The sequence below is a fragment of the Lissotriton vulgaris genome, chromosome 5, assembly GCF_964263255.1.
Source record: "Lissotriton vulgaris chromosome 5, aLisVul1.2, whole genome shotgun sequence".
Taxonomy (NCBI): domain Eukaryota; kingdom Metazoa; phylum Chordata; class Amphibia; order Caudata; family Salamandridae; genus Lissotriton; species Lissotriton vulgaris.
The window spans coordinates 267,469,971-267,493,020 of NC_141693.1; the positions used below are offsets into that span (position 1 = coordinate 267,469,971).

The following is a 23,050-nucleotide window of genomic DNA, read 5'->3' on the forward strand; positions in this document are numbered from 1 at the left end:
TAGAGTTTTTGAAAGATCTCAGGTTTTACAGGGTCGTCAGGGGAACCGGATTTTACTTTCGCTGTCAGAGTAGCTAAGTCTTCAAAGGACATAGGTGGCAGGGTCTCTAAGAAGTCAGAGGCAACCCAGGGAATGGGATTTGCTGTGGATTTGGACAGGCATTGCTTTGCTTCTAAGGGGCTATAAAATAAGGTCCATCTTATTAATAAAGAATTTTGCCAGAGCATTGCATTGGGTATTAGAGGAGATGGTATCACTGGAACCTATTGCGGGTTGCAGCATATCTTTTACAAGGGAAAAATGGTTTTAGAGGGATTGGAGCTGGAGGTAATGGATGCTGCATAAAAGGAGGCTTTCGTCTTTTGCACTAAATTGTGATCGATTTTTATAGCCTTTCTGTACGTGTGTTTGGAACCGTCATCATATGACCGCCTCCAAGCCCGCATTAAGATTTTAAATTTTTTCCTTTCTACTCGAAGAGTCTCATTATACCAGCCGTGTGTTTGAACACCCCTGGACTCGAAGTTTCTTCGGGATACATTGATCAAGAGAATTATTAATCCAACACCTAAACGCTCTGTCTGCTGCCTCAGGATCAGAAGGCCAAACTGGACGGGAAGCTATTAGCGTGGGTGATTTTGTCCAGTTTGTACCAAGGACGTTTCCACAGCAATTGGCGGGGGCTTTCAGGGTGGTCTCTTCCAAATCCAAGTACATAGAAATAAGGTAATGGTCAGTCCATATCAGAGGAAGGGGGGGAAACTATCAGATTTCGAAGATTCGAAAAGACTGGGTCAAGTAAATGACCAGCATGATGTGTGGGGCCCTCAACCAATTGAACCAATTGACAGGCTTTCAAGTCATCCAGAAAATTGGAGATCTCATGGGAATCGTGACAGTTCAAATGGAGATTGAAATCCCCTATAATATTTAAGTTGGTTGACTCTAAAACAAGGGTAGAAGCAATATGAGCTAGAGCCTCTTGAAAGGCTCTGGCTGCGCCAGGAGGGCGATAAATGAGAAGCATGGTATAGGTAAAGTTATGTGAAAGAGAAATTTTGCACAAGGCGCTTTCGTAGTCAGAAATAGGCTGAGAGGATAATGAGCATTGAAATGCAGTTTTAAATATCACTGCTAGACCACCCCCTCTGCCTTCAAGACTGTTCTGGGTAATCAGCCTATAGCCTGCCGGTAGGGCCAGATTAGTGGTTACCATGGAATCAGAGGTAAGCCAAGTTTCCGTCAGGAATAGTATATCAGGGCCAGAACCTAGGAGAAGATCTAATATGCAAGCATGGTGTTTCACTAATGACCTACAGTTAAGACTGAGTATAGTGGATCGTGTAGGGCAGGAACTATTAGGAGGATTACTAGGGTCTGGTGTGCCTCTAAACAACACTACTTGGTCGACTACTTGGGCCGCCCTCTGCATCATCATAGTGTAGAAAAAGGACTCCTCTGTAGCCGGTCCAGGAGGAGCAAAAAGAGTCATCACCAGGAGGTATTGAGGCCACTAGTCTCTTGTAAGTTTTCATAACAATTGTCCTCTTGGTAGGGCTTAGCAAACTCATCACCCAAGTCCTAATCATTATCACAGTCAGTACCAAAACCTGTTGCTCAGGCTGCTGCAAGCCAAGCGGCTCCTCAGGCTAATTTGGGCATGACATCATCCGAGCTCAGACTGGCGTCGGAGGGGAAAATCAAGGACGCTCTCCAGCACAGTTGTGTAAAGGTTTGAGATAAAAGCTAAGCTATATGTGGTACCACAAATCTAATACTAAATACAAAAAATGACTAAGAGTACCCAAAATTACCCCTGCAAATACAGATGGGCACCATTTCCAAATGACCTACACTGCTGCTAATACAGTCACCTGTACACAAGTAAAACAAAGGAATTGGTACATGGAGATATTAAGATGACTTTAGAAGATCATACAAATTTTCCACCTCACATGTAATTTACTGCATATGGTGTCCATGCAACCTGATATACATAGGTCAGACATCACAACCAGTGAAGGCACGGATAGGACAGCACAGAAGTCGAATACAATGTCTAGTAGAAAATGCTCCATTAGTACAACACTATAAAGGAAAAATTCATACAGCTGCGTTGGCAGATCATTGAAAAAGCAAAAATCCCTCAAGAATGGTGATGGATTAAACCCAGATCTTTTGACTGGGTGTGAGTGTTTGATTGATTCAGATGCTCCGTCCATCACCACCCCCTTTTGTACCGCTTTTGACCGCCATAAGTGTGGCAGGGTATGCTCAGACGTGAGTCCCTTGCTCACTTTTCTACTGGATTCAAGCAAGCCGGGCTGAAGACGGCTGGAATGCCAGAAACCGGTCCTCGGAAGCTTGTTTACGGTCCAGGGAAGACATGGCTTGGCAGTTCGGGCTGGACTGTTCCCATGAGGCACAGGGTCAGACTGATTTGCATATAGCCATGTCTGAACTGGGGTGGCAGAGTGGGTTAAAGAACGGTGATGGATTAAACCCAGATCTTTTGACTGGGTGTGAGTGTTTGATTGATTCAGATGCTCCGTCCATCACCACCCCCTTTTGTACCGCTTTTGGCCGCGATAAGTGTGGCAGGGTATGCTCAGATGTGAGTCCCTTGCTCACTTTGCCACTGAATTCAAGCAAGCCGGGCTGAAGACGGCTGGAATGCCAGAAACCGGTCCTCGGAAGCTTGTTTCCGGTCCAGGGAAGACATGGCTTGGCAGTTCGGGCTGGACTGTTCCCATGAGGCACAGGGTCAGACTGATTTGCATATAGCCATGTCTGAACTGGGGTGGCAGAGTGGGCTAAAGAATGGTGATGGATTAAACACAGATCTTTTGACTGGGTGTGAGTGTTTGATTGATTCAGATGCTCCGTCCATCACCACTCCCTTTTGTACCGCAAAATCCCTCAAGAGGCGGTGACCTATCCTTGATTTCACAGAGTCTAGAATGTAAATGGATAGACAAATGTAATTCAATTCGACAGGGGCTAAACAGTCTAGAAAAATGCTGCAAGTTTATAAGTCTTAATTAGGTACATGATCTGCCTTAACCCCTTCCGTGCTGATGACGAGCCTAGGCTCGTCATGCAGCACGGTGCTTGTGTGCTGGTGACGAGCCTAGGCTCGTCATGAGCCGTGGAATGCTTACACGCGGGGCTAATTTCACCGCTGTGCTGAGCGTTCCATTGCGCGGGCATGGTCATGACGAGCCCAGGCTCGTCACCAGCACACGAGCACCGTGCTGCATGACGAGCCTGGGCTCGTCATGAGCACAGCGGCGCCGTGCGCGGCCCCCCTCCCCCCCGCGCTGTGGGGAAATTAGCCCCGCAGCGAAGGGGTTAACTAGAGAAGAAGTGTTTGTGGATGTTCATCCATAGTTGTAGATAACACTGGGTGAATCCTATTAATGTGTATGTTGACAGATCAGCAGTATTGATACACGTCAAATATACTCCTATAAGGTATGAATTACTATTCAACTGTCTCAGCATTCTAGTTACTTTTAAACTGACCATGCGATCCTGTGGCTGGCATACACGAAATCTTGTATTTTGCTTATACTCTGTAACATGACCTAAATTGGCATTGATGTGGTATTATGTATAGGACGAAAAGGGTTGAGTAAATAAGATACTTGCTCCTTCAATTTCTCCCTACGTTAACCGAACCAGCTGTGCATGGGAGTGAGCTGATATAATAGGAAAGGTATTAATAATTGACAGACAATCACTTTGAAGATAGCTGCCACATCGAATCTATCCAACTAGACCACATTTTGAAAGTCCAGTATGTACTACAAGATTGCCGAGATTTAGTGCAATAAGAGTATGTTATTAGGCTGAAAGGGCTAACTTAGGTAGAGTCGAAATAGGTATATTAACGAGGATTCCCAATAGTAAATAGATGTTCCATAGCCACATCCTCCCCTTCAAGATGGCAGCCAATATTCCCTAGGATAGGTCCCCTCGCGTCTATGCGTACAGTCTGCAAGAGGCGTGCTCCTCTTTTATTTCTACTATGGAGCCACAGAGCCTGAAAGACAGATGGAGTAGTGAATCTCCAGAGGCACAGCTGAGTGGAATTTTCCAACAGCTTCCTTATCCAAGTAAGTAAAGACTGTTGGTGAGTAACTATTTCCTATTCCAATTGCTAATCACTGAGATTATGGATTCTTAGATCATGCACGGTCACGAGTAGTTGCATCGCCCAACTTGCGGTTAGTTCCTTATCACGGCACTTAGCACGGTTGAATCGTTTATTCAAAGTCACACCGGACCCTTCTGTCCTTAGGACCTCATTGACAACCACAGACTCTGTTCTCATCCATTGGTGATCCGGGCTAGAAATTGAAATTCCTTTTACATGGTGAGTCTATAAACCCTCCCTGTCACCATGTTTATTAATTCACTTCGACTGGACAGGTTGATTAAATTGCCTCGATCACTTTCTAGGGATGAACCTACCCTGGACTGCCTGAACTAATGAAAAAAATGATTAGTAAGAAGACTTATGCTGTAGTCGAATCGGCGCTTGCTACAGGACCTTAAGTGCCCCTGAATATACTCCTTTTAAGTAGCCCTCACACACCATCCAAATACCCTACTACTGCCAATTAATGCTTTGCAGTCCCCAGGAATTCCCAGTCCTGAAGAGACTCTCATATCCTCAGTTGAATCGAAACTTCGTCTGCAACCATTAAGGATAGTTTTAAAAGCACTAGAAAAGATTCTGGTCCTTGATCTGGAATAGTGCATCAGAATCGCTAAAGACATCCTTTTTTCCAATAACCTGCTGTTTAAAAAAAACATACAGTCACTTTATGTTTTAATTCAAGTTGGTTATGGTCACTTCACTGAGGTCACAATTGTAACTGATTTATCAATTACTGCTAATACATTGTAAATACATTTTGATGTGTATTTGTTTTTCGTTAAAACAAATTTATAATAATAAATAAATAGATTACTCATTTCAGCGTAAGTGAGTAAAAATCACTATTCGGGCTACCTTCTTCAAAACATCAAGTAATATTGCAATTATTTAACTAATTAAGGTATATGGATTGTATTATATTCTATATTCATTTTAAATACCCGCTATATTAGATAATTGCATGTTTTCTCAAAAGGAGTTCCTTGTGAACAAATGTTGCTAGCTAAACAAATACAGTCACCTGCAGCATGTTTGACAAAAGTCAGTTACAGTTATCACAACAATCTCGTATCAACTCTTCATAAACCTCTTCATCTTTTTCATCAAGATGAATACTGTCAGTAACTCCAAAAGCAAAGCCTCCAATCTCTGATGCAACAATAGGTCAATATTTCCAGGTGCAACCCATCCATTTTCTTTGGAACCTTCTCTGCCCCATACAGCCTGCATGTCGTCATTCCAAGTAGACATACCTTACAGTCACTGATGCTGTTGTACACCTGGTTAAGCTCACGGTTGAATGTATGCATCAGAAGTTGCAGGCACTGCAGAAAGAACACATGTCAAATACGGTTTATGTTTACAATGATGTAATTCTAATTTGCAAGACTTCGAGAAAGGAAAAATTACTTTTTGGAAATCCTAGTTCTTCATCATGAAGCTTCTTTAAACTGATTTACAGAATAGGTCTGACTCTGTGTGGGACTCTGGAAAACTTTCCGCAAAGAAAAATATTGTGCTAAAAAGACAATATTAAGCTGATGCCTATCTAAAGACAACATGTTATGTCTGTTTATGTAAAAGATAAAGGCTCTTACACATTTTCAACCTTGCAGGATGCCACAGAGTGGTGCGACAAGGTAATCCTTCTGCAACTGTTACATTGAAGCTTTGGAACAAGTAACAAACAAACTACATACCTTTGGTAACCCCCTTTCTAGTAGAGACTATTTGACTGCAGATTTCTTACCATGTGAGTTTCCCCCAGGCGCCAAACCGGATACAGCAATTCCATTGTACATCGACAGGTGGCATTGTGCGGCTTCAAGTTGGGTCCTTTGGTTCTGGATGTGATGTCAGGGCTACTATATGACTGCCACCTCTGTGCGCTGATGTCAGGTTCTTGCTAATCTCCATCCGCGCAGTAAGTCACAGGCCTTTTGAAATCAGATGTGCAGTGTGCAGAAGTTTCATTTGTAGGATCTTATTAATGGATCGTGTAAGACTACTCTACAGAACAGGGAGGAGAGTGGGTTGGTGACTCTACTAGAAAAAGCATTACCAAAGGTAAGTAACTTGTCCTTCTGATAGAGAATTCCAACTGCAGATTCTTAACCTTGTGAACAGACATCAAAACAGAACATCCTCAGGTGGCAGGTCTGTGGAATGGCTAAGACCAGGAAACCCTGCATGAAAGATGGGGTGAAATTCTGGTCTTGCCGGGCCTGGTTATCCAGGCAGTAATGCTCCATGAACGTGTAAAGGGATGCCCATGTAGCAGCCTGGCAAATGTCCAGACGACATGCCAGCGCAGTGGTAGCAGACTTCACTCTGGTGAAATAAGCATGAAAGCCATCTGGGGGTTGTTTCTTAGCTAGCCTATAGCAGATCTTTATTCTTAGAGCAATGGATCACGAAAAGGTTCTCTTCTGCACTGCTTTTTACTTTTTTTGCTAAAGAGTAGCCAACGAAAATCTGGTCATTTTGCTGGTATTGTATGGCATAAAAACTAAAAGCCCTCTTGGTTCAAGTCAGTGAAGCCATTCCTCCTCCTTAGAGGGGTGAGGTGGAGCATAGAAAGCCGGCAAGGAAATGTCTTATATGGAAGGGTGCAACCACCATCAGCAGGAAATCTGCCTTTGTACGGAGGACCAGTTCGTACAGAAAGAACAAAGTGCATTACTGCTGGACACACAAGGCCTGGAGTTCACTCACTCGTCTAGCAGATGTGATTGCAACGAGGAACACTGTTTTGATAGTTAACTGGCATAACAGACTACTATGACTAGTTTCTAATGGAATGCACATTGCATAAGAGATAACCAAATAAAGTTTCGAAAGCAGTATCTCTAAAGAGTTGGTGGGAACATGTGAATCCGCCATCTCCAAAAATGCATCACAACAGGTGATTTGAAAAGAGATGGCTATTCCGGCAGAAAGGGCTGACAAATAACCTTTAAAGGTAGCCACAGCAATACCTGGCTGGGCCAATTAAAGACAAAACAAAAGGATGTCTGACAAACCTGCTTGTGGGAGTGTAACATGATGGAGGGAACACCAGGTAACAAACTGCCCCCAGCACCGCAAATATACACATTTAGTGGAGGGGTGCCTGGCTGCCAGAATGACAATAGCCCCTTCGGGAGGAAGATCACAAGCCATCAAAGATCATCATTCAATTTCATACCAAAAGTGAAGACAGACTTTCATTTGAATGAGCCGCTGATTCTAAAGAGATTTTTTCCTCAACCGGCAACGGCGGGGGAAAAAGCTCCCCACTCACTAGATGTCCAGCGCTGTCTCAAGTTCTATTTGCAAAAAACAAGACCTTTTCGCAAGTCTTCGCAGCTGTTTGTATCTTTTAGTGCACCCAAGAAGGGTTTTTCTTTATCCAAAAGGAGAATTGCCCGATGGATTTCCAGTGCAAAACAATATTGTCATCAGGCGGCTGGTAAGCCGTTTAATGCATAAGTTTGTGCTCTTTCTACGAGAGCAGTGTCCACCTCCACTGCTTTGTTCGCTGGAGTACCTATCCGCGATATCTGCAGGGTGGCTACCTGGAAGAGTACATACACCTTCACCAGACATTACTGCCTGAATGCGCCCGCTGAGAAGGATGTGGCAGTGGTATTGGCGGTACTGAGAAACCTTTTCTAGTGACAGTGAGCCCTCTTTACCATTCCTCCTTCCTTGATTTGTTACATATATGCACATTTTATTGTTAAGTTTTGTGATATCTGCAATTTTGAAAGATTCAGTATATATGTATATAATGTGCAGGTTTCAATATATATATATATGATATCTGGGGTCAGGTCTTATGCACTATAAAATGTGCTATGTTTTACCGCTCGGTATTCTGATTCAGGCCTGTGAATCTATGAAAGCTCCAATACTGGAGTAACAAAACAAGTTACTTACCTGTAACTGTACTTCTCCAGTATTGGAAGCTTTCATAGATTCACATGTGACCCACCTTCCTCCCCTGAGAGGCTCACGTTTGGATTTTGGCACAAAAGATATCTGAGGCACAAGTGCTCGAAAATCTGAGGGGCAAAAGGTTCTCTCAGGAGTGTTCTAGAGAGTGAGAGGTTCGGATTGGTTCAGGGACAATTTTGGTCTCTTTTACATAATGAAGGTTATGGGTTGCAAAATGGAAATGGGCCTAGGCCTCTTTTCAGTTTGCTATTTATCTAAGCATTGCTTTTTTATATACCGGAGACTCCCGTCTCGACGACGGGGAATGATTCTGGCATGTGAATCTACGAAAGTTCCAATACTGGCGGAGATGCTCCTGTTCCACAATGGTCCACAGGTTGGGCTTACTGGCCTGCAGGACGGGTATATTGAAATAGACAGCCTATTGGTCCAATGCCATCATCCAGTTTCAAGGGTCGAGGTAAGTAAAGACCTGGGCCAGTTTGATCATTATGAATTTCTCCTTACAGACTAAGGAGAGACACTGGTCTAAAATAGGATGAATGCCTCGGTCATTCTTGGAAACCAAAAAGAAGCGGGAATAATAACAATGTTCTACTTCTGGTGCAGGCACATTCCAATTGCCCATTTGGTCGAAAGGGCTTGCACTTCCAGCTGCAAAAAATGGAGATGGTCCTCTGTCAGTGCTGGCGGGACGGTGGCAGGTACAGTGGCAAGAGAATAAAAGGTAGCGCATATCCCTGCCGACCAACTTGCAGGACCCACCTCTCTGATGTTAAGGCCTGCCAAAGAGGCAAAAATCATCAGATCCTGTCTTCCACCTGGTGTGTGAGCTCTGATAAGGGCACTCTCAAGGGGGTGGGCAGTACGGCCTAGACTGAGAAACTGCTGGGAGGCTTGTGGTGGTTGGATTGGCTGACGCTATGGGACACCCCTGCTGAAGCACCAAAAGTAGAGGTAGGGCCGATGTGGCTGGCGAGGTGTGCCAGATAAGGCTAGGGAGCTTGCCTCGGTCCTGCCCTTCTTGAACAACTTAAGAGCAGAATTTGCCTTGTGCCCAAACAAGCGAGTCCTGTCAAAAAGCATGCCCATGAGGGATGACAGGACATTGCCTCAAAAAATTGATTACCGTAGTTAAGCGTGGTGGCAAATGAAGACACTGGTACCAATGGCCCGCCAATGGAGTCAATGGTGTCCAAGCCAAAACGAATTGCGAACTTGGTCCCTTCACATCCGTCCTGTATAGCCTGGATAATGACTGGTCTCAAATCTTTTGGAACACCCGGGAAAATTTGAGCCACAGTATCCCAAAGGGCTTGGGAATAGCACCCCAGGAAGCAGCTGACATTTGCAGATCTAAATATCAAGATGGTGGGTGAAAAGACTCTTTCCAAACGTCTCTACCTGTTTTGACTCGGTCAGGACTAGTATCTGGAAATGTATTAGTCGTGCTTGCAGAAGCCTGCACCCACAAACTTTCAAGGGAGGGGTGTTGAGATAAAAACGCAGGGTCGTCTGGGGTAGTGCTGTGGCATTGTGCAATCTAGAGGTTGATCGGTGGCCCAAAGCAAGGGCAAGGTTTGGTCCATACCCATTACAAGGCATCTGTAAGTGCATCGTTAAAATCCAAGAGAGGCCTAGTACATGTTTTCTCCAGGTGGACTTCTGTCAGGATATTAGTCTTGACCTACAAAGTGGGAAAGAGGTCAAGGACTTTGGTCACCGTATGCAATACCATGGTATAAGAAGCACTATCCTCAGTGGCACAATCAGGGTTAGTGAGGAGCCCCGACTCGAAGGAGGTATCAAGGTCAGTAGCCTCCTGCAGGTCATCATACCAAATCTCCTTATTGTATAACTGGCCAGTTCCGTGACCTGCATGATAATCATTGCCGAATTCTGCCAAACAGCAAATGCAGGGTGTGTGTTCTTCTTTGTACAGGCAAACGAACCAGTGAAGGGAGTGGGCCCTGTACAGTAGCTAAGAGAGACTTCGGTTGAAGTCAAACTGGAGCCGACTCAGCATCAAAAAGGACAAATGGGAGCTTGTCTTCTGGCATCAATGGAGTCTGCATCGGAGTCAAACTGCGGGGAACCAGCATGGACCTTGGTGCAGGAGGTGGAACTAGAGGGCCCTCTGATGGCCTTGTAGGCTAAAATTGGTACCTAGTGCGAACCCACCAGTGGTATTTCACATGGCGAACTTTTCCGATCCGTTGGGTCTCGAGGCAAACCACAGGGAGTCAACAAGGTTTCAGAGAGTCAGAGCATGACCTTGAGGCACTCTTTGATCTGTTTTGGAGTGCCGGACGGCCCCTGAAACTCAGATAGTGTTGGAACAAGTTGTGGGATAGGCTCCGAAGTCAGATGTATGGCGCCACCACCACACCTTCTCAGGAGAGTGAGTGTGATGGGATCGGGTAGAATCCCGTTCAGATTTCTTGTGGTTTTCTTGGACTCAACTAATTACTTTGATCAAGACAAAAACTGACCTCTGGAACGACTCCTACGACTTCTGGATCTTGAATGGGACCAGGAGCGAACCTTTGATTTGGACCTGTCTCGTCGCAGAGTATTCTGTTGCTTGGCGATGTGGAGTTTGCCTTGCAGTCTCATATGGCTAGGCCATCCTGTTTTCTATGTTCATATTTTGTAGGTTTCAGCTGAGTTTTGTCAATGTTTCACAAACCTTTTGAGAGCAATGCAAATCAGTGTTTGTTCAGCTGCCTAACCACCAAAAGGACAAACTGAGTATGTTAGTTACCTTTTAAGCATCTATTCGTAGCATGTAGTGCTGCAGATACACACTATGCACAGTCCTGCCATCTAGTGTTAGGCCCAGACTTCACAACTTGTTTTCCTCAAAGAATCCTTTGCTAACCGTACGCCAAGACTCCTCCTCTTTGAGTGAATATGCATGTTCAATGGCTCCCTTGTTAGATTGTGTATTCTATTCTGCCCTTATGGCAAATGAGAAGGGAGCTAGTGAAGATATATATATATATATATATATATATATACAGGGCTCGAGTCGGGGTATCACGCGAGTGGACGGCGTCCCCCACTTATTTTACTGTGTTTTTACTGGGTGGACGGTGTCCTCCCTGCCCAAAAGATGGAGCCAGTGCCCGAGTCTGCACCTGCGCGCGAATGATAGCCTTTCAAATGCGCCTGGGGCTCAGACTAATCTCCCATACCACCTCGCGCCCTCCCCTTGCCAGCCTTTCTGAGAGCACAGCCAAGGCGCCAAGGCTTCAGGAGCTGCGCTGTCAACACGCCGAGCATGTCACTTTCATGGACCCCGACAGAGGCACGTAGTGCCTACGGCCCGAGTCTGTAATAACTGTGTAATCCGAGGAATGGGTCCTGTGTATAGTGTGTTCTTGGGTTTTGAGTGACTGACACTTATTGCCAGCCGCGGCCCGTGGAGGGTGTTTCGGTGGGGCAGAGAGGCGGGGTGGGGGAGGGGAGGGGTGGGGGAGGGGAAGAGTGGGGGGGGGTGCTAAAAACCGGAGTATGGATAATTGAAGGTAAGTAAACAATTTAATGAATAAAACAAATTTCGTAGCACACCCTGCATCACATTTTGCGATGCAGGGTGCGCTACGAAATTCGTTTTATTAATTAAATTGTTTACTTACCTTCAATTATCCATGCTCCGGTTTTTAGCACCCCCCACCCTGCCCCTCCCCCGCCTCTCCGCCCCACCGAAACTCCCTCCATGGGCCGTGGCTGCTTATTGCAGTATTATACCTCTACTTCTATCTTGTATGTATTCACGCATTTCAGACGGAGACCAGCACATTTTGTGACATCACTTCCTGTCGTGACGTCATTTCCGGTGACACCACCCTACTTGGAGTGTCCCCCCACTTCTTTTTTTAGGACTTGTGACCTGTATATATATATATATATATATATATATATCCACCACGGGTTTTCAGCAAGGCATTCAGCACTTGAAGCAGTCTGACATCGTGCTACCACAAGAAGACAGCAGACCCATATATATATATATATATATATAAGTTCAAAATTTATAGGTGTAAGGCTGGAAATGTAAGTACATATTTGGTTAAAAGCATATTTCTGCATGATATCTGACACCAAAGAATTCCTGCAAGGGAGGCAGGAGGATAAATACGAACCTGTAGCACTACACCGTACAAATAGATGCTTACAAGGAAAGTAACATACTAAATGCATAGCATGTGCTGGCTGCAGATACACATGCTATGCATAGACTGCAAAGAAGTTTTCTTTTTGCTGTGGCTACAGGCGTCGGTTAGTGCAGATGTCTGGAAAAAAGTTTTGTAATGCTGTTTGCCGAACTAGAGCTTTTTGTCTTGCTTGAACATGCATGCAGTAGTGTTTTGGAAATGTATGTGGATTAATCCAAGTACTTGCCTTACAATAGTAGTTTCAATCTTTATTTCGATCAATTAGACCATCAAAGATATACAAATAATCACAATCATTTTAAAACATTGGTTAAAAATTAGGCATGACAATATAAAAGTGGTCCATCAGCAATACGTTGAGAAAGATGAATGAAATAAAATAAAATGTAATGTAATGAAATTGTTATGGGCCCAGCTCCGCTTTCAAGATGCGGGTGCGGATAAACCACATGGCTGTGAGGTATTTCGCCAGTGCAAAGACAGTTGGAGGTGAAACATCAGTTTTTAAAATTCTGTACATGGGGGAGAACTGTCTGCAACCAAAGTTTCTGATAAGGGGGACAGGCAAGTATTTTCTGATGACTTGGTAGGCCTTGCAAAATAGAACCACATGTAAGTCACTTTCCACAGCGAGTGCACATGCCGGGCATTGCTTTGTAGTTGGTGGCGTTGTCCAGGAGCTGGTGAAAGACCTAAGGGGCAATGTGCCGTATCTCCACTGGAGAAATAGCTTCCTGGTCAACACAGGGGTCATCCCATCCAGAACCTTCTCCAGGCAGTAGGAGTCTTTACTTTGAATGAATAGAGTCGTCAGTGAACCCTCACGCTTGCTGTCTAGAGCAATAGTAAGTTTTAGGTCATAATAAGCCTTCGACAGAGCTTTGCGTGGTATCCTGGCAGATGCATTAGCTGGGTCAGTCCATAATTCTGGGAACCCTAGACTCTCACACGATGATTTTATGTATTTTATCCAAGGAATCTGCATGGCTTTTGATTGGGTTAGAAACTCCTTGAACTCAGACCTGTACGTGATAAGTTCCTTGCTACTCCATAGCTTTTGCCAAAATGTTAAAGGTTTAAGACCCAGTTCCTCTATAATTGGTCTAAGTCCTAGGTCTAGCCTCAAGGGGAGCAGCGGCGTGCTTGATGGAAGTGCAACCAATTGTCTGATGAATTTATTTTCGGTTGTCATCAAGTTTAGGGCTGGAGTGTGACCCCAGAGTTCAGCCCCGTAGGTTACAGCACCCTGGGCCTGGGCTTTGTAGATCTGGATGACTGGGCCCAGGGACGATGTGTTGATTTAGTCATCATCCTTGTTATACCTCCCGCAATCTGCACCAATTTCAAGTTGGCCTTGGTTTGATGTGCCCCCCATGTCATGTTCTCATTTAAGGTTACACCTAGATATTCAAATGTAGAAACCCTCTCTAATCGTGATGAGCCAAGCAATGGATTTGGACGTGTCTTCGGGGTGGGATTTAGGATCATGAATTTAGTTTTTAAAGCATTGATCTCTAAGCCCCTCTCCATACAGAATACCAAGAAATTGTCAAGAATTCGCTGAATACCCATTGGGGTTTTGGACAGCAGCAGGGTGTCGTCCGCAAACATGATTGCGGGCACCCTGCTGCCATTCAATTTAGGGGCATCAGTGCGTTCAATCCCATTCAGATGGGCGATTACCCCGTTGCTAAAGAGGCAGAACAGGGTCGGTGCGAGCACACAGCCCTGTCTCACCCCACTGTCAACGGGGAATCTATCTGTTAATTCGCCATTTCTTCCACACCTGACACGTGCAAAGTTGTTCCGATGCAGTCTCTGTAGGATTTCGAGGATATCAGGTGGAACCCCCATCTCAGCAAGCACGCTCCACAGTTTCATTCTAGGCACCAAGTCGAAGGCGGCACGCAAGTCCACGAAGACCGTGTACAAGCTGCCCCCCACGAATAGCGCCGTCCTCCAATAGATGAGGTTTAGGCGTAAAATCTGATCTACTGTGGACACCCCCTTTCTAAATCCTGCCTGGTAAGGACTAAGAGTGTCAGTTTCTTCCAACCAGGCCTGAAGGCGATCCAGCACAAGCCTGCCAAAAAGCTTCTGGGACACGTCTATTAAGCTGATGGGCCTGTAGTTGGCTGGGAGCAGAGGCGAGCCCTTCTTAAATATAGGAACCACCTCTGCCCCCAGCCAAGTACTAGGAATCTCCATGCCCAACAGGACAGCATTAAATATTGTGACAAGATAGGGGGGCCAAACATCAGGCTCCTGTTTAAACAGGTCACCTGGGAGACTGTCCAATCCGGGGGCCTTACCAGAAGCCAGTCCCGCAATGGCTGCTCGCACCTCCTTTAGTGTAAACAAGTCGCCCCTACAGTGGATGGGCGTACTTGGGAGCGGATTACAGGTGTCCCCAACATCCGAGGTGTAGAGCGACTGAAAGTGCGCTTGCCACACCCCTGCTGCAATATTTGGTTCAATTGCTGAACGTAAGTGCCCAGAGCCCCCATTGACGATTCGCCAAAATTTGCGATAATCCCTGTTAGCTAGGGAACTAGAGAGTTCCTCCCACTGTGCCTCCTCCCATTCAATCTTGGCCTGGGCGACCAGTTTCTTATATGCCCGTCTACTAGCCTGTATCTCCCCTCTGCCTTTGCCCTCCTTAATACATAAGAGGAGTTCTCCCTTTGCCTTGCGGCATGCGGCATTGTACCATGAGGACTTGCAATGTGGCCCCCCTTTTGCATTGGGCTTTGGCAAAGAGATCATCCGCCATGGTCCTAATAAGATCCTCGTGAGCCAGATATATCAGTTTGTGGGTGTCCTCATTGCAGATCTCATCAATTAAGACACCCACTTTTCCCAAGATTGGAATTATTCCCGCATAGAGCTTTGGGAGCTTCTCACGGCTACCAACTAGTTTTTCCCACCTAATTCTCCTTCTGTTGTTTTCAAGGAGAAGCTCAGGTTTGGTCACCGCCATGCTTTGATCACTGACCTCCATACCAGGGTGGGCAAAATCTAGTTCTAGAGCATTGCGGTCGCTGTCAACTCTTTCTGCTACCCTAAAGTCAATGATATGTGACCATTCAGAAAGTTGTACAAGGACTTAGTCCAAGCAGGACTCCCTTCCCACTCTGTTGTAGGTGTGTCTGCTCGGTATATCAGATTTGATACGCCCATTGCAGGCTCTAACTCCATGCTTAAGGGTTAGGGCAGTAATCTGTAAGGCTAGAGGTGTTCAAGCTCTGGGAGGAGGTGCCACTACAGGGGGAACCGCCCAACTTCCATCCTCTTCCATGGAAAAACCATCCAGGAGGCCTGCTAGGGGCTCAAAATGTGAATTCAAGTCCCCACCAACCAAAAATGGGGTGCCCCTCGGAATTTTGAGGTAAGCCGATAATGCCTCAATGGTGGGTGATTCACGTGTAATGTTGACCGGCCTTGAATAATCATTTATCACGGCAAGTCTGGCTGAGTTAAGCCAATCCAACAAAACCACTAGTATGTCCTCAGATGCCAGGGGAAGACGTACTGCCTGACAGCCCATATGGGTTGCCACCCACGTTGTGAGTCCACCAGAGGGACGGCCCCTTCCCGCCCACTTTGCGGGAATGGAAAATGCCAGGTAACCCCGTCAGGAGTATTCTTCCCTCGCCCAGGTCTCCTGGAACATACATACATCCCCAGTATCCACAAAAGCGGTCCATTCCTGTAGATCTAGCTTATTGCCAAGGCCAGCCACATTCCAAGAAATTAGCTTCAAGAATGGTGGTTTTGAAGTCAGGACCAGTTTTGGGGACATAACGTTGTTACTTGAATTAACCCAAAATGTTACCACGGGAGTCCGATCACCACTAGGGGACCGAGTATCCCTAGGTACCCTTATCTCTGAGTTTATAGGGGGGGTGTCTGCATTAGTTCGACTTTTCTCGACAGACTGGCCCAAATCTAACATTGGGGCAGATGTGTGTCCAGGGGGAATAAAATCTGCCTCCGCACCCTCCCTGAGATACAAGTTATCCCCGGAGACCTTCTGCCTGGACTGTCAATCTATCATATCCAAGTAACTGTACCTATTAGACAGGGGGGGATATGTATGGTGTTGGAATCTGAAGTGGCGAAACTCAACTCTCTCTTCTCCTCCAACCGCCTCCCCCTCTTTGACAAATTTCCCATCCCTCTTCTTCGGTGTTTGGGGGATAATACACCTGTTGGTGGCGGCTTGGATAGTAAAAGTCTCCTCTCCCACCTGCCTCAGGGGGGCTCCCCCATCCCTCTTCCTCATAGGTATACGGCAGCCGAGGATAGAAAAAGGATAGAGGTAGGGACTGCATGTTGGTTCCCTGATCCTCATAATGCCAGCCACAGATGTGAGAAACGTTCATGGGGTCTCTGAAGCTAACCAGGACACAATCTCCTTTGATAGTTTTTCTAGTAGTGCCCACCCATGGGACCCTTCTTACCATAAGGACATCACTAGTTATACCCTGCGGTAGAGGTCTATACTTGGATAGCCAGTCCAACGACTTGTTTTTGAGAGAGGCGGTTGATTCTATCAGCGTTGTTTTTAACTCTGGCACCCCAGCTAAGATTACTGTGTACTGGCTGGCCTCCGGCGGCAAGTTCACTACTCTTGGCTTTTTTTTGTTCACTAAAGCCTCATCTGTCAGTGTGACTGCTTTTTGGGGTAAGCTAGAGGCAGGAATGTTAGCCTTAGGCTGATTAGAAATAGTTATGGGAGGGGGGACCTGTGGGTGGTTGGGAGTTTCTATGCTAGTACTAGGTTGCATGGTCTTATTTGGGGGGGCAGTTTGTTTGTCCTGCTGTACTAAAGGACCTGTGCTTTTCCCCGTCTTACTGTTGGCTGGGGCACCTCTCTTAGTGTTAGTCTTAGTCACTGTCCCTGGTCTGCCGCCCTTGACCTCTGTTTTACTGTCAGTTTTGGGATTATCGGCTAGTAGGGACGTAAATTTCTCAATGTTCACTAGCCTGGCTTCCATTTTAATAAGCCGTGCTTCTAAAGGGCACAATAAGGTTCTCAAAAGTGATCCTATGTCGCCAATGTAATATCTTCGCCCGAGGTGTCATGGGGATTAATAGTGGTATGTTCTAAAGACACAGTGGTCTGAGACTCTAATAGGATTGCCTCAGCTCCCTCAATAGGCGTAGTCCCCATTATGCTTGGTCCATGACTTTATCTGCGGGTTGGGGTTTTTCTTTGTTGTTTTGGTCTTCCTCCCACCACTTTTCTGTGCCCTATTTTTCACTTTAGGTACTGCTCCTTCCCTTATTCCCTGCAGTGTAACTCTGTCATTCGTATTTACCGCGACTAAGTCGTGGTCGGAAATTTGGGCTGGCTGGAGTTGGATTAGTGGGAGGTTTAACAGGCTCATGTCATCAGAATCACTTACTTCCTTTAAACTAGTGTGGAAGCTAGAGATGGACAAGTCTAAATCCATATTGTGCTCGCTATTCCTAGTTGCCCCATTGCTAGTGCCAGTTGGCTCGGTACAATTAGGTATGTTGGTTGGGGTCTTGGCTTGTGCAAGTGGGCCCATAGAAGACCTTCTCACCCAGTCAATTTCTTGGGAAATGTGCCTTTCAAGTATTGTAATTTCGTCGATCAGTAGTGACCCCGCTTTAACAAAATAATTGTCCAAAGTACCTTTATTGGCTCCAGTAGCCGCCTGCGTACTTTTGCTCCTTGTTTCCATCGTAGTCATCTTTGGGCACGATAAGAAGCAATGGATTCCTGGAAGGGGGTTGAAAGGGAGGTGGCCCGGTCCGGTCTCTACCAACCTCTAACGGCCTCAAACGGCCCGCCCTTTGCCCGGGCTTGGCCCTGGGCTGAGTCCCGCGCGCGATGCGCGATGGGCAGTCAATCATATAGGTAATAGGGGGCGTGGCACGGCCGGGAAGAGGAACCAGCTGTGGGTGTTCAGCTGAATGCTGGTCCTCGCAGTCCCGGTCTCCGCTTCTCTCTCCTCTCTGTACCACGCTGCACAGGCTCTCCACAAATCAACAGGGTCCTGAGGCAATGGGGACCTCTAGCTACTCCTCACAGTAAGGGATTCCTCCAAAAACGGCAATTCAATCTCGAGCGGCTCCCGCGAAGCGGGGGCCGCAAGAGGTTTTGAGTCACTGAGAGGGGGCGCGGCACGGCCGGGAAGAGGAACCAGCTGTGGGTGTTCAGCTGAATGCTGGTCCTCGAAGTCCCAGTCTCCGCTTCTCTCTCCTCTTGGTACCACGCTGCACAGGCTCTCCACAAATCAACAGGGTCCTGAGGCAATGGGGACCTCCAGCTACTCCTCACAGTAAGGGATTCCTCCAAAAACGGCAATTCAATCTCGAGCGGCTCCCTTACAAATGTCATCTAAAGGAATGTTTCCTAGAAACACTAAAGAAGCACCTTTCTTTCTAGTAGAATGTGCTTGTGAAACTGAATGGTAATGTACGTTAGGCTTTAATGTAACTTATCTTGATGCATTTTACTATGCACTGTGCAATTCCTACTTTCAAACTTCCAATACCTTTTCTAGGGTTGAAAGAAGCAACACAATAACTGCTAGGACAGAACATAGGGAGTTCTATTGTTTGATTTAAGTGAAAGGGAGATACAACTTTAGGATCATCTGTAGTCACACCTTGTCTTGGAAAACCTGACAGCATGGTTCTTTTATGGTGAGGGCATGCAATTTGCTAACACTTCTCAATGATGTGACAGCTACCAAGAAAGCAGCTTTCCATGACAGGAACTGTAAGAAGCAGGAATATAAAGGTTCAGAAGACGTCGACAAAAGTATTGTAAGTACCACATTTAAATTCCATGCTGGGACTGAGGGTGCTCGTGGAATGATTTTTCTTTTAAGCCCTTTCTATGAAAGCCTTAACGACCGGTACATGAAAAAGAGATATGCTTATTTGCAGGTATGCTGTAATTGCAGGAAGGTGTGGGTACACATGCGTCTATGTTTTGAACAGTACAGTAATGGACAAATCTTTATTAACATGCTCTAGTTGTTGAACGTCGTACCTCTTTAAGAATATCCATACACGGGGGGAGTGTGGTTTAGCAGCGGATGGAGTAGGATGTGCATGACAGGAGCTCCGGGTCGCTGCCAGCAACTTAAGGATTTTTCAACAGCCAGATAGCAGCGGGGGAGGCCTCGGACGAATTTGCCATGTGGTGGTGTCATCTGGAAAGCGGAGCAGCAGGCTGTAGACACTTCCTCTCACCAGAGCACGAAAACGGGCCTGGCGGAGAGGCGCTCTGACCAGTGGGGCGCTGGGCACCATTTTGTGAACGGAGGCCTCTGGTGGTCGGGAGTGCGTGGCACGGCCTGTTACTCTGCCCCCCTGGCCTGTAAGCGCCTGGTGGCCCTCTGGAGTGGACGTGCAGGGGCTGCGGCGCGCTATATGCCTCCTGTGTGTGATCCTGCCTTTGCCCGATAGCTGTGAGGGGCGAGTGTGGATCTGACGGTGAGGCGCCCTGGCCCTCAGGACTTTGGGTGCCATCTCAGGGATTTCAGCGGCTGCCAGCCGGGTGAGGGCGGACGTGTGCGCCGTCCTGCCCCCCCCCCCCCCCCAGTCTGGTGCAAATCAGCGGCCCGTCGGACTGTTAGAGAGGTAATCACGGGGGCTGCAGCGTATCGTGCCCAACTCTGATAGGAGGCTGCCTGACTACGACCTTGGCTGCGGGGGTGGTTGGGGGGGGTGGGCTATCATGTGGAGCTCCGGCGCTGGAAATGTGAGGCCACCTTGCTCCCTGTGGATGTTTGAGCCCCGAAGCTGCAGTTACCTGTAGAGGGGCGTTAGGGGGTGGTGTGGAGGTCAGGGGCCTGGTGGACGGCCAGGGATTGAGAACTGCCTGCAGCCGCCTTGTCAGGGAACTACGTGTGGACACCCACTGAGTGGCCTTGACGCGGACACTACATGGTAGAGCCGGCACATGGACTGAGGAAGCTATCCTGGTAGGAGTGTGGGGGCCGCACTGGTGGGAGGGAGGCCAGTGACTATGGAGCGAAGCCCGCCATATTGAACTTTGTTGCGCAGGGGGGCACGGGTGCTGACACCGAATTGGCCCATCTCCCCAGTGCTTGCTTGTGGGGTTTATGTTTTGCTGAATTCTCTAGTTGGCCCTGTGACGGGGAGGTGGGAGCTGGGGTGGATTGTGGGGCCCCTGCTGGTTGGTTTTAGCCTGCCCGCCGCTGTGGGGTGGCCATAAGGAGGCATAGTATTGGAGCTGGGTTTGCTGGTCACCTTGGCTTGGTGAGCCTACTTGGAGCAATAGCAGGCCCCTATGTCTTTGTAGCCTGACACTAAGCCCCTTTTAACGTCTTTCATCAGCCTCCCGCTCGGAGTGTGGGCGGCCTGCTCTCCTGGCCCCTAGTGTGACTGCAGTGGAGATTTGTGACCCGGGGGGGGGGGGGGGTCCTGGACTGCTGTAGAGACACGCCTGTGTCGCGGACTCATGAGGAGGTACACAGCCTAGGTCGGGTCTTGCTGAGTGGCTTCCTGCTTGCCCCCTGGGATTTTGGCGGAAAGGGTGGAGGGTGCCCTGGTCTGTCAGTGGTGGAGACCTGCGGAACGTGCTCCCCTCGCGCTGTGGCATTGCGCCTGAGCTGAGGTTTTCAGCGGGTACTGTGGTCCGCCCCTGCTCTGATCTCTGCGGTCTTGACTTACAAGGGCATCCTGTCCTGGAGGGAGCTCGAATTCCGACCACTGAAGCTGCAGTGACACTGTCTGGTGCTCCCTGTATTTGAAGCTCGAGAGCCTTCCTGGGCACCGCAAACCACTGAGAGCACTGGTGTGCAATATAACCGTCCCAGGACATCAGGACGCTGAAGGGGGCCTCCTCTTTCGCGATGACGCGCTCCAAGGGGAGTAAGGATGCTTAGGCCCCACATTGCTGTAACACCGTCACAGCAATGTGGGGCAGGACGGGGGCGCTCGTCCCGGTCGAGGTAGACCCGACGCTTGAAGGATATTCGCCGCAGGTGATGCCGGCATTTATTGCCTCGTTTATGGCTGAGTTAAAGACGGAGATCGGCTCCTAGCGTTCTGATGTGCACTCCTGTGTCCGAGAACTCCGAAAGGATGTGACAGATCTGGGTGAACGGGTTGACGGACTGGATGAGACGGTCGACGCCCGCACAGAGGATCAGGAGCAATTATGGGAGCGCATGGCTACCCTGGAGGAGCAGCACATAGAACTGCAACTTAAGCAGGAGGACCTGGAGAAACGGAGCTGCCGGAACAATCTCCGAATCCGAGGAGTTCTTCTTGGAGCAGAGGGGAAGGACATCCTGACATATGTGGCTCAACTCCTGCATGCGGTGTGGGGTGACGACGATGCCTCTCCGCCGACCCTGGAGTGGGCCCATTTGGTGTCTGGACCTGCGGGGAGGCCGGGAGTGCTGCCGGACATCCTCACCAGAGTCCACTTCTTTACCGAAAAGGAAGCCATTCTTAAGGCAGCGCGAAGTAAGCAGGATCTCACATATGAAGGGCATCAGATCCAGATCTTCCAGGACTTGGCTCCTAACACTCTGTGGAGACGGCGGGCCTTCAAGCCGGTAACGGACGCACAAGTTACTTACCTTCGGTAACAACATATATCTGTAAGAAACAGTAGTTCGTAAGCAACTGCAGCCTTATACACACTAGAGCTGAATAATGCTGTAAGGACTCCCCATTATATCATAAAAACATGCATTAGAAACAGGGAAAAAAACAACAGCAAAACATGTTTTGAATCGGTTTTAATGCTTAGCAGAAAACTCTTAGATAGGACTGAAAGCATATACAGCTCCCAGGCTGCATTGCAAAAACACAGTCTAAAAAGAATGAAAAGCTAACTCATAGCAACATAGAGATAAACTGGCACCGTACCTTTAAGGCAGTCATGACCCCAGCTTACCATCATGCCTCAGGAATGACAGTTAGGTCAGTTGTTCTTTGCGATGACTCAAAGGCCATGCACAAAGAGTTGACAATGCCTTCGAAATACAAGAATCCTTCGCCCGGGGAGGCGGTAGGGTTGCTTATGACTTTGATGAGGATACCCCTGGAAGAGAAGAACAAGTTACTTACCTTCGGTAACGATATATCTGTAAGAAACAGTAGTTAGTATTAGATTCCTTACCTTAGAATATCCCCAGGCGTCAGACTGGATCCGGAAATTTTTGCGTAGCAATACCCCTGGTCGTCGTTAGGCGTCGTCTCTGGCTCCGCGTTCGTCGTCGGTGTCGTCTGCGCCGGAATGACGTTGTCGGAGTACTTAGACGCCGCCCATGCGCGCTGACGTCAGTTCTTAGACACAGCTTTTCCGCGCCAGATACGCAGAGCCATGATAAAAACCAAAACTGGTGCCATGAAACTAGGGCCCTGCAAGGGGATGACCTTAACCCTAGATATTGGTTCGCAGAACGAGGAGGATAGGTGGGGCGGTAAGGAATCTAATTCTAACTACTGTTTCTTACAGATATATCGTTACTGATGGTACGTAACTTGTGCATCTGAAAGAAACAGGTTAGTATTAGATTCCTTACCTTAGAATACATACCCCAGCAATACCAACCCCGTTGGTGGATCTGCGAACCAATGATCACACCAGAAAGTCCTGGAGTACGGAACGGCCGAAAAAGCCATCTCTCCGGACTTGGCTGTCCAGGCAGTAGTGTCTTGCGAACGTGTGCCCACGTAGCTACCTGACAGATGTCCTGCAAGGGAACACCCCACCCAGGGCAATAGTAGCCGCCGTGGC

The 23,050-nt window shown here is 47.5% G+C and overlaps 1 protein-coding gene across 13 annotated transcripts in view; it reads right to left on the reverse strand.

Annotated features, from left to right (window-relative positions):
- Window positions 1-23,050, reverse strand: part of KIF1B (kinesin family member 1B) — a 1,388,545-nt gene that overhangs the window by 217,231 nt on the left and 1,148,264 nt on the right. For all 13 annotated transcript variants that reach the window (XM_086921360.1, XM_086921359.1, XM_086921355.1 and 10 more), the window contains one exon: window positions 5,419-5,490. In XM_086921360.1, the coding sequence (XP_086777486.1) occupies window positions 5,419-5,490 (72 nt within the window). The remainder of the gene's footprint in view (window positions 1-5,418; window positions 5,491-23,050) is intronic.